Source organism: Barbus barbus (assembly GCF_936440315.1).
Source record: "Barbus barbus genome assembly, chromosome: 4".
NCBI lineage: Eukaryota > Metazoa > Chordata > Actinopteri > Cypriniformes > Cyprinidae > Barbus > Barbus barbus.
In genome coordinates this window covers 6,057,601-6,069,946 of record NC_136732.1, presented here as the reverse complement: position 1 = coordinate 6,069,946, position 12,346 = coordinate 6,057,601, and the positions used below count along the sequence as shown (strand labels likewise).

The following is a 12,346-nucleotide window of genomic DNA, read 5'->3' as shown; positions in this document are numbered from 1 at the left end:
AGGTATCATCGTCCAGTTTACTTTCCGTTTTCAATGAGACGCAGTCTGGCGTGCTGCCAAGGATTCTTAGCCTAATATGTTTACTTTGTAGGGGCTACTGACTTGTTTATCGGTTCCATCTTCAGAACTGGTTGGCGTCGACTTTATCACCTGCTGTTCTTCCTAAGACACTTAAGACATTTCTGGTGGGTTTACACGCTTACTATACTGTTTCAGGTTGTAGAGTAAACATCTAAACGTTCTATGCCTCAGTTTAACCCCTTTTGGGTTTTGTAGAACATGTTTGTTGTTGGCCTAAATTATCTGGTATTTTACTTTTAATAGTTTATCAAATTTTGTTTCAGGTAGAATGCAATATGCTTTTCATACTGCATTTCAGCTCTTTTGCCTGCTATCAGAGTTGTGGTTCTCATTCTTAGGCTCATTTTTGATTGGTTAAAGTTCTATATAAATAGACTTCTATTTTGTGCACTTAAGTCTATATAGTTTTTTGTTTTTACTTTGTTTGTTTCCTAATTTATGTCTGTATTCATTGTTTCTTTAAATGCTAGAGGGCTGAGAAATTTGACATGTATTCTTGTTTGTGTTTATGGTTATAACCAGCCAAAAGAAAATGAAGCTTTTATTAGCCATCTAGAGGAACAAGTGTTAAATCTATTGACTAAATACCCAAATGCCATGCTCAATTTTGGAGATTTTAATGTGGCTTTAGACAGCAGTATTGATAGATGGCTCCCAAAACCACCGGATAATTCTTGTCTACTTATAAAAATGTTCATGCAAAGATTTTCTTTAATAGATAGTTGGAGGGAGTCACATCCTCTTCAAAATAATTTCACATGGTGCAACAACTTTTTCTCTTCTCAGTCTCAAATAGATTTTTGGCTGATTTCGAAGGAATTTATTATGTAATTTTATTATGCAACACATCTACCAATATTTTGCCATCACCATTATCTGACCAGAAGAGTATTTTTATTCGTACTCACTTCCTAGCTTCCGATAATGTGAGTGGATTTTCCTCTTACTGGAAGGTTAACAATTCAGTTCTCCTTTATGATGAGGTGAAAGACAAAATTATTAAAGTAATTCAAATCAACTGGAATAAAGCGAGAGAGGAGAATAGATACAGTAGCTACTGGGAATTTACGAAGTACGAAATTGGTAAATATATTCGAAAATTTTGTAGTGATTTGGCAAAAAATAAAAAACTAGATGAAAATAGTGTTATATGTAGTATCACAAATCTCTTATCTAAAAATGTAGATAGCTTACTTGACTCTAAAAAAGCAGAATTGGCAGATTTACAACACAAATTAGATAACTTATATAAACATAAAGCTGAAGGGGCATTGATTAGATCGCGTAGGAAATGGATTGAGGAGGGTGAACAAAATTCTACGTATTTTTTTAGACTGGAAAGAGGACAATCTAAAAATAACCAAATTAAAAAACTTATGGTTGATGGCAATATTACTGAGGATTCAAGAAATATTGCAAAGATCTGAGCCAAATTTTACAGAGATTTATATACTTCAAAATTATCCGTAAAACATATGAATGATTTTTTTCAGTCGTTATCTAACATAAAACAATTGAGTATTTCAGATCAGCATTTTTGTGATGCATCTATCACACTAAAAGAGATTGAGGAAGCTATTAACTCTTTAAAAACCAACAAATGTCCTGTAATAGATGGCTTTAGTTCAGAACTTTATAAGCTGTTTAGTCACATTATAGCTCCTTTTTTATTTAAAGTTTAGAGAAGACAGAACGTCCAGCAACATTATGCCAAGGCCTAATTACTCTTATTCCAAAATCGAAAAAAGATCCCCCCTTCATACATAATTGGCGTTCCAATCACACTGCTGAACAATGATTATAAAATATTAGTTTTAGTCTTGGCAAAAAGATTAAAACATGTTTTGAATTCTATCATTGATGGAACACAGTCAGGGTTCATGCAGAAAAGACATATTTCTAATAACATACGGCTAGTATTAGATATGATGGATTACTCCGATTATATTAATAGTGATGGTTTTATTTTCTTTTTAGATTATTACAAAGCTTTTGATGCATTGGAACACGCATTTTTATTTCAGGCTCTTGAAAAAATTGGCTTTGGTGCTTCATTCTGTGGAATGATTAAAATGCTATACATAAACAGAAACAGCTCAATTAAACTGAGTAATGTATGTCACCTAGATTCTTTTTAAATCGAGGAGTTAGACAAGGTTGTCCGGTTTCCCCATATTTATTTTTAATTGCAACACAGTTCCTCAGCAATACCTATCTAAGCCAACTTCTATTTGGAATGCATTTCCTCAACTTATTCTTTCACAGTTTGATGGTCTTCCTTTTCTTTTAATGTGTAATTATGATATATCAAACTCACAGTTAAACTCTCCAACTTTCATCGACAGGTTCTTCTAGCATGGGCTTTAATTTATAAACAACTTTTTTCCACAGATGTGTTTTATTTGGAATAATAAGAACATTTTAAGAACAAATCTCTGTATTATGATAACTGGTTTAGTAATGGTTTGGTTTTGGTGCAGCAGTTGTTTAACAATCAAGGTATTTTGCTCAGATATTCAAAATTTCTTTCGAAATACCAAATACCTGTAACTCCAAAAGAATTTGCTGTAGTGATGGGAGCCATTCCTTCTGGTTTGTGTCTACTTCTTAAAAACTGTAGTTACTCTTCAACAGTTACTGCATCTTTTCCTCATCCCTGTGACACTCCTGTTGGTCAGATGTGCTTTTCTGCATTAAATAAGATCATTATTTCTTGAGAATTTAATTTATTTTTTTAAATAATTTATTTGATAATCTCAACTGGAACAAAGTATGGTTAATACAGCAAAAGTTCTTTCTCACAAATAAGGTGAAAGAAGTGTCTTTTAAACTGATCCACAGGTTTTATCCTGTAAAGAAATGTATAGAAACGTTTAGAGCTGATGTAGAGGTATCATGCTCTTTTAGTTTGAATGCTGATGAAACAGTGGAACACTATTATTTTGATCATGTCAATATACTCAGGAGTTTTTTTTATGATATGGGTGCTTTTGTTAATCTGAAGCTTTTGCCAGAATTTTCTATACAAATGAGAAATATTATATTTTGAATCAGACCCCACAAAAGAAAATGTTTTATTTTAAATTTAATTATTTTTGTAAGCAAATGTTATGTCCATAAATACAAATTCTCAAATTGTAAACCTGTCTTTGTGGTCTTTTTAAGAGACATGGAGAAATATATTAATCTGATTTCAGTGTCTAATGATAAGATTATTATTATTATTATTAGATATTATCATTAGACACTGAAATCAGATTAATATAAGAAAGCTGTGAAGACTGTCAGAATTTGTTCTGCACTTAAAGTTCTCGTGTAGGGAATCGTATGTGAAACAATGGCCCTTTATTGCATTTGTTATAATTATTATTTGTATTTATTTATTTTCTGTGTTTTTCACTGTTTTATTTAGTTGTTGTTTGTTCAAGTGTTATGTGCATATTTTGTATGTTCTTGTTTTTCCCCCCCAAAAAAATGCTCTATCTGATACCACGAGAAAACAATAAAAGGTGCTTATATACACTCATAATGTGATATAATACTACCAAAAAAATATATAATCCTAACCTTTAACTCCATACCGAAATCCCAGATAGCGGGATTTGAAACCGTTTAGCGAACAGTTTATCAATTTACAGTATTTTCCATTGTAGTATAATTTGTAATTCAGTTAATTGTAGAATAACCAATGAATAGTTTCCTGCATTTTATATTGTTATTCCACAATGTTTTGTTTTGCTTTGCCCCGCAACACAAGTCTTCGGAGGGAAGAAGCTCATTTTATCGCTTACTGATGCGGAGACGGGTTCGTACCATAAGGTAAACTCATTATTACATGTAAACACCACATTTACTGGCTTTACTTGGTGAAAGTGAAACTTTAATATTGCATAGTGCTTAAATCCACGTTAAAATAAAATGTTTATGGCCACATGAAGCTGTTAGAAAGCATATAGATTCAGGATGTCGTAGAAGCAAGGATAAAATAACATTTTGTGTTTTCTTATGGATATATGCTTCTCCACTGGGCATGATCAGCAGAAAACAAAGTTCACAGATCTTGACACTTTTACACTGTAAACTCAATCTCCTCCTCACACTAATAAAAATAATACAGCACAAGAAGTGAAATACACTGAGCGTAGGAGAGGATTTTAGTGACAGAGGAAGGTCAATCCAAAGCCTTGGAGCTGCACCAGAAAAGACCTGATCACCTTTGCATTTTAAGTGAGATCGAGGAACTACAAAGTGCTATTGATTATTTGAATCAGAGACCTGTTAGACTGAAGCAGACTGATTAAATCAGAAACATACTCTTTGAAAACATATAGCAGTGCTTTGTAATAAATTGTGTATTGTACAGGTAGCCAGTGTGAGATGATAAACACAGAAGTAATGTGCTCTCTCTTCTTAGTAGCCGTTAAAAGCCTCGCAGCTGAATTCTGAACAAGCTGCGGACGAGAGAGAGAGAGAGAGAGAGGCCTGATTCACACCCAGATACAAAACATTACAATATACATTATTAAAAACTCTTACATTTACATGATCTTGCATAGATATTACAATACAGCAGCATTAATTTATCAATCAAATCTAAGCTCAAACATGTAAAATATCATCAGAAACCCTCAAAAGAGCGGACTCTGTACTATGACTGAAATGTTGTTCAATATCGCCCATATGTACATGTATGCTTATATTAATGCTGCATTATTTAATTTGTTTCACCTGTACGCATTAGAAATCATAACACAAGATTTAGTATAATAAACTTTACATTTATTAAAACAATGCAATTTGAAGCTGCTTACATTTACTATCATGTGAAATCATCACTGAATTCATAAACACACTGAATTCATCAAAGCTGTTGGTTTTGAAGTGTTTTCATTTATGAATTACTGTTAATAATATATCCAGAGCCAATCATACAGCAGTAAATCTTATTCTATTTAAAATCAGTGTAGTATTTCCACAAGAAGTGAATTCACTGAAAAAATCAGCAGCAGATTTCTCTGATTTACAGGATCATTTCTGACATTTCTGAAAGTTTTTATCTTTCTACTGTACATTTGGTGATTTTTACTGATGAATCGTCATAAAGATCATGTGCTGAAGCCTCGAAACCTTCTTCAACATCACTGCTGATACAGAAGACTTTAGTTTCAGATCCTCGCTGCCTTTCTTCCTGTTCACAAACACTTTAACACTTCTTCAGTGATTTGATTTACAATTTCTAGGTATTTGTAGGTAACTTATTTAATTCAAAGTATTTAAAGTCAAAATATCTGTTGTTTGATAGTTTTGTGCCTCCATCTGATACGGTCAGTTACACGACTCTTTAAACCCTCAGCAAGCCACAAAATAATACGCAGTACTTTCCAAAAACATTGATTTAGTCTTACTTTGTTAGAGAGATTTTAAGATATTTTTTTGTTATGAGGAAAACTGATGCTTAGACTGATATAATTTAGATGGTATAATTGAATTTTGACCCCCCCCCCCCCCCCCCCCCCAAAACAAGACAAAACAAATTTGTCATCATGTATGTTGAAACCTGTATGTTTCTTGCTTCCTTTCACTTGTCTGTAGAACATAAAAATATTTTTGGAAGAATGTTGGCAACCGATCAAAGACAGACATTTCTCAAAATATGATTGTTACGGCCGGAGTGTTGTTTTTTTGCATGTGTCCAGTAGATGATGCTGCTCTGCGGTTTGGTCTTTTCCAGAGCGGGAGTCAGGTGTGGAGTGTTACCTGTGATTGGTGTTTGATTCAGAAAGCAGGAGAAGTTCTGGACTTTGATGCCGTTTATCTGTAAGGTGGAACAGAAGAGAGAGAGAAATCAGTGTTCAGAACAAATTACAAATTAGTTACTATTTCAATTACAGTTTCTTTTTTTGAGGTAAAAACTCTTACATTTACATGATCTGGCATAGATATTTCTAAAACAATATTTGTGTTTTAAATACATTTGAACATTAATTCCATTCATATGTTTGTGTTTGTGTTGAGTCTCTATAAAGAGAAACACATGCTAATGAGTGTAAGCCATATATAATAAACCACAAGGAACAAATAAAAATGAAATTTTATAGATGATAGATAGAAATAGTCAGATAGATAGATAGATAGATAGATAGATAGACAGACAGACAGATATAAATAGTCAGATAGATAGATAGATAGATAGATAGAAATAGTCAGACAGATAGATAGATAGATAGACAGATAGATAGACAGAGATAGACAGATAGATAGATAGAAATAGTCAGATTATAGATAGATAGATAGACAGAAATAGTCAGATAGACAGATAAAAATAGTCAGATTATAGATAGATAGATAGATAGAAATAGTCAGATTATAGATAGATAGATAGATAGATAGACAGAAATAGTCAGATAGATAGATAGATAGAAATAGTCAGATTATAGATAGATTGAAATAGTCAGATAGATAGATAGAAATAGTCAGATTATAGATAGATTGAAATAGTCAGATAGATAGATAGAAATAGTCAGATTATAGATAGATAGATAGATAGATAGATAGATAGATAGATAGATAGATATAGTCAGATTATAGATAGATTGATAGACAGAAATAGTCAGATAGATAGATAGATAGATAGAAATAGTCAGACAGATAGATAGATAGACAGACAGATAGAAATAGTCAGACAGACAGATAGATAGATAGATAGATAGAAATAGTCAGATAGATAGATAGATAGACAGAAATAGTCAGATAGATAGATAGAAATAGTCAGATTATAGATAGATAGACAGAAATAGTCAGATAGATAGATAGATAGATAGATAGATAGATAGATAGATAGAAATAGTCAGATTATAGATAGATTGAAATAGTCAGATAGATAGATAGAAATAGTCAGATTATAGATAGATAGATAGATAGATAGATAGATAGATAGATAGATAGATAGAAATAGTCAGACAGATAGATAGATAGAAACAGTCAGATAGATAGATAGATAGATAGATAGATAGATGGACAGAAATAGTCAGATAGATAGATAGAAATAGTCAGATTATAGATAGATAGACAGAAATAGTCAGATAGATAGATAGATAAAAATAGTCAGATTATAGATAGATAGATAGATAGATAGATAGAAATAGTCAGATAGATAGATAGATAGAAATAGTCAGATAGATAGATAGATAGATAGATAGATAGATAGATAGATAGATAGACAGAAATAGTCAGATAGATAGATAGAAATAGTCAGATTATAGATAGATAGATATAGTCAGATTATAGATAGATTGATAGACAGAAATAGTCAGATAGATAGATAGATAGATAGATAGATAGATAGATAGAAATAGTCAGACAGATAGATAGATAGACAGACAGATAGAAATAGTCAGACAGACAGATAGATAAAAATAGTCAGATTATAGATAGATAGATAGATATAGATAGATAGATAGATAGATAGAAATAGTCAGATTATAGATAGATTGAAATAGTCAGATAGATAGATAGAAATAGTCAGATTATAGATAGATAGATAGATAGATAGATAGACAGAAATAGTCAGATAGATAGATAGAAATAGTCAGATTATAGATAGATAGACAGAAATAGTCAGATTATAGATAGATAGATAGATAGATAGATCGATAGATAGATAGAAAGATTATAGATAGATAGAAATAGTCAGATAGATAGATAGATAGATAGATAGATAGATAGATAGAAAGATTATAGATAGATAGAAATAGTCAGATAGATAGATAGATAGATAGAAATAGTCAGATAGATAGATAGAAATAGTCAGATTATAGATAGATAGATAGATAGATAGATAGATAGAAATAGTCAGATTATAGATAGATAGAAATAGTCAGATTATAGATAGATAGAAATAGTCAGATAGATAGATAGATAGATAGATAGATAGATAGACAGAAATAGTTAGATAGATAGATAGAAATAGTCAGATTATAGATAGATAGATAGATAGATAGATAGAAATAGTCAGATTATAGATAGATAGATAGATAGATAGATAGATAGAAATAGTCAGATTATAGATAGATAGATAGATAGAAATAGTCAGATAGATAGATAGAAATAGTCAGATTATAGATAGATAGAAATAGTCAGATATATAGATAGACAGATAGATAGATAGACAGAAATAGTCAGATAGATAGATAGATAGAAATAGTCAGATTATAGATAGATAGATAGATAGAAATAGTCAGATTATAGATAGATAGATAGATAGATAGAAATAGTCAGATTATAGATAGATTGAAATAGTCAGATAGATAGATAGAAATAGTCAGATTATAGATAGATAGATAGATAGATAGATAGATAGATAGATAGATAGATAGAAATAGTCAGATAGATAGATAGATAGACAGAAATAGTCAGATAGATAGATAAAAATAGTCAGATTATAGATAGATAGATAGATAGATAGATAGATAGATAGACAGAAATAGTCAGATAGATAGAAATAGTCAGATTATAGATAGATAGACAGAAATAGTCAGATTATAGATAGATAGATAGATAGATAGATAGATAGAAATAGTCAGATTATAGATAGATAGATAGACAGAAATAGTCAGATTATGGATAGATAGATAGATAGATAGATAGATAGATAGATAGATAGATAGATAGACAGACAGAAATAGTCAGATAGATAGATAGATAGATAGATAGAAATAGTCAGACAGATAGATAGAAATAGTCAGATTATAGATATATAGATAGATAGATAGACAGATAGAAATAGTCAGATTATAGATAGATAGATAGACAGATAGACAGATAGATAGACAGAAATAGTCAGATAGATAGATAAAAATAGTCAGATTATAGATAGATAGATAGATAGAAATAGTCAGATTATAGATAGATAGATAGATAGATAGATAGATAGATAGACAGAAATAGTCAGATAGATAGATAGATAGATAGATAGAAATAGTCAGATTATAGATAGATTGAAATAGTCAGATAGATAGATAGAAATAGTCAGATTATAGATAGATTGAAATAGTCAGATAGATAGATAGAAATAGTCAGATTATAGATAGATAGATAGATAGACAGACAGATAGAAATAGATTATGGATAGATAGAAATAGTCAGATAGATAGATAGAAATAGTCAGATTATAGATAGATAGATAGATATAGTCAGATTATAGATAGATTGATAGACAGAAATAGTCAGATAGATAGATAGATAGATAGATAGATAGATAGAAATAGTCAGACAGATAGATAGATAGACAGACAGATAGAAATAGTCAGACAGACAGATAGATAGATAGAAATAGTCAGATAGATAGATAGATAGATAGACAGAAATAGTCAGATAGATAGATAGAAATAGTCAGATTATAGATAGATAGACAGAAATAGTCAGATAGATAGATAGATAGATAGAAATAGTCAGATTATAGATAGATTGAAATAGTCAGATAGATAGATAGAAATAGTCAGATTATAGATAGATAGATAGATAGATAGACAGACAGATAGAAATAGACAGACAGATAGATAGATAGAAACAGTCAGATAGATAGATAGATAGATAGATAGACAGAAATAGTCAGATAGATAGATAGAAATAGTCAGATTATAGATAGATAGATAGATAGATAGACAGAAATAGTCAGATAGATAGATAGATAAAAATAGTCAGATTATAGATAGATAGATAGATAGAAATAGTCAGATAGATAGATAGATAGACAGACAGATAGAAATAGATTATGGATAGATAGATAGATAGATAGATAGAAATAGTCAGATAGATAGATAGATAGATAGACAGAAATAGTCAGATAGATAGATAGAAATAGTCAGATTATAGATAGATAGATATAGTCAGATTATAGATAGATTGATAGACAGAGATAGATAGATAGATAGATAGATAGAAATAGTCAGACAGATAGATAGATAGACAGACAGATAGAAATAGTCAGACAGACAGATAGATAGATAAAAATAGTCAGATTATAGATAGATAGATAGATATAGATAGATAGATAGATAGATAGATAGAAATAGTCAGATTATAGATAGATTGAAATAGTCAGATAGATAGATAGAAATAGTCAGATTATAGATAGATAGATAGATAGATAGATAGATAGATAGAAATAGTCAGATAGATAGATAGATAGATAGATAGATAGACAGAAATAGTCAGATAGATAGATAGAAATAGTCAGATTATAGATAGATAGATAGATAGACAGAAATAGTCAGATTATAGATAGATAGATAGATAGATAGATCGATAGATAGATAGAAATAGTCAGATAGATAGAAATAGTCAGATTATAGATAGATAGATAGATAGATAGATAGATAGATAGAAATAGTCAGATAGATAGATAGATAGATAGATAGAAAGATTATAGATAGATAGAAATAGTCAGATAGATAGATAGATAGAAATGGTCAGATTATAGATAGATAGAAATAGTCAGATAGATAGAAATAGTCAGATTATAGATAGATAGATAGATAGATAGATAGATAGATAGATAGATAGATAGATAGATAGATAGATAGATAGATAGATAGAAATGGTCAGATAGATAGATAGATAGATAGATAGATAGATAGAAATAGTCAGATAGATAGATAGAAATAGTCAGATTATAGATAGATAGAAATAGTCAGATAGATAGATAGATATATAGATAGATAGACAGATAGATAGACAGAAATAGTCAGATAGATAGATAGATAGATAGAAATAGTCAGATTATAGATAGATAGATAGAAATAGTCAGATTATAGATAGATAGATAGATAGATAGATAGATAGATAGATAGATAGATAGAAATAGTCAGATTATAGATAGATTGAAATAGTCAGATAGATAGATAGATAGAAATAGTCAGATTATAGATAGATAGATAGATAGATAGATAGATAGATAGATAGAAATAGTCAGATAGATAGATAGATAGACAGAAATAGTCAGATAGATAGATAAAAATAGTCAGATTATAGATAGATAGATAGATAGATAGATAGACAGAAATAGTCAGATAGATAGAAATAGTCAGATTATAGATAGATAGATAGATAGACAGAAATAGTCAGATTATAGATAGATAGATCGATAGATAGATAGATAGAAATAGTCAGATTATAGATAGATAGATAGACAGAAATAGTCAGATTATGGATAGATAGATAGATAGATAGATAGATAGATAGATAGATAGATAGATAGATAGATAGAAATAGTCAGATAGATAGAAATAGATAGATAGAAATAGTCAGATTATAGATAGATTGAAATAGTCAGATAGATAGATAGAAATAGTCAGATTATAGATAGATTGAAATAGTCAGATAGATAGATAGAAATAGTCAGATTATAGATAGATAGATAGATAGACAGACAGATAGAAATAGATTATGGATAGATAGAAATAGTCAGATAGATAGATAGAAATAGTCAGATTATAGATAGATAGATAGATATAGTCAGATTATAGATAGATTGATAGACAGAAATAGTCAGATAGATAGATAGATAGATAGATAGATAGAAATAGTCAGACAGATAGATAGATAGACAGACAGATAGAAATAGTCAGACAGACAGATAGATAGATAGAAATAGTCAGATAGATAGATAGATAGATAGACAGAAATAGTCAGATAGATAGATAGAAATAGTCAGATTATAGATAGATAGACAGAAATAGTCAGATAGATAGATAGATAGATAGAAATAGTCAGATTATAGATAGATTGAAATAGTCAGATAGATAGATAGAAATAGTCAGATTATAGATAGATAGATAGATAGATAGACAGACAGATAGAAATAGACAGACAGATAGATAGATAGAAACAGTCAGATAGATAGATAGATAGATAGATAGATAGATAGATAGACAGAAATAGTCAGATAGATAGATAGAAATAGTCAGATTATAGATAGATAGATAGATAGATAGACAGAAATAGTCAGATAGATAGATAGATAAAAATAGTCAGATTATAGATAGATAGATAGATAGAAATAGTCAGATAGATAGATAGATAGACAGACAGATAGAAATAGATTATGGATAGATAGATAGATAGATAGATAGAAATAGTCAGATAGATAGATAGATAGATAGACAGAAATAGTCAGATAGATAGATAGAAATAGTCAGATTATAGATAGATAGATATAGTCAGATTATAGATAGATTGATAGACAGAGATAGATAGATAGATAGAT

At 29.8% G+C, this 12,346-nt stretch overlaps 1 protein-coding gene and 1 long non-coding RNA gene across 3 annotated transcripts in view; one reads left to right on the top strand and one right to left on the bottom strand.

Moving 5' to 3' along the window:
* Positions 1-4,416: 4,416 nt before the first annotated feature.
* The window catches only part of LOC306866595 (NACHT, LRR and PYD domains-containing protein 3-like), an 89,979-nt gene continuing 82,049 nt past the window's right edge, over positions 4,417-12,346 (bottom strand). For both annotated transcript variants that reach the window (XM_079411852.1, XM_079411853.1), the window contains one exon: positions 4,417-5,896. In XM_079411852.1, the coding sequence (XP_079267978.1) occupies positions 5,893-5,896 (4 nt within the window). In that variant the 3' untranslated portion in view covers positions 4,417-5,892. The remainder of the gene's footprint in view (positions 5,897-12,346) is intronic.
* LOC306867355 overlaps positions 4,842-12,346 on the top strand; it is a 1,261,287-nt gene continuing 1,253,782 nt past the window's right edge. The window contains exon 1 of the long non-coding RNA XR_013784011.1: positions 4,842-5,190. This is a non-coding gene — a long non-coding RNA (uncharacterized lncRNA). The remainder of the gene's footprint in view (positions 5,191-12,346) is intronic.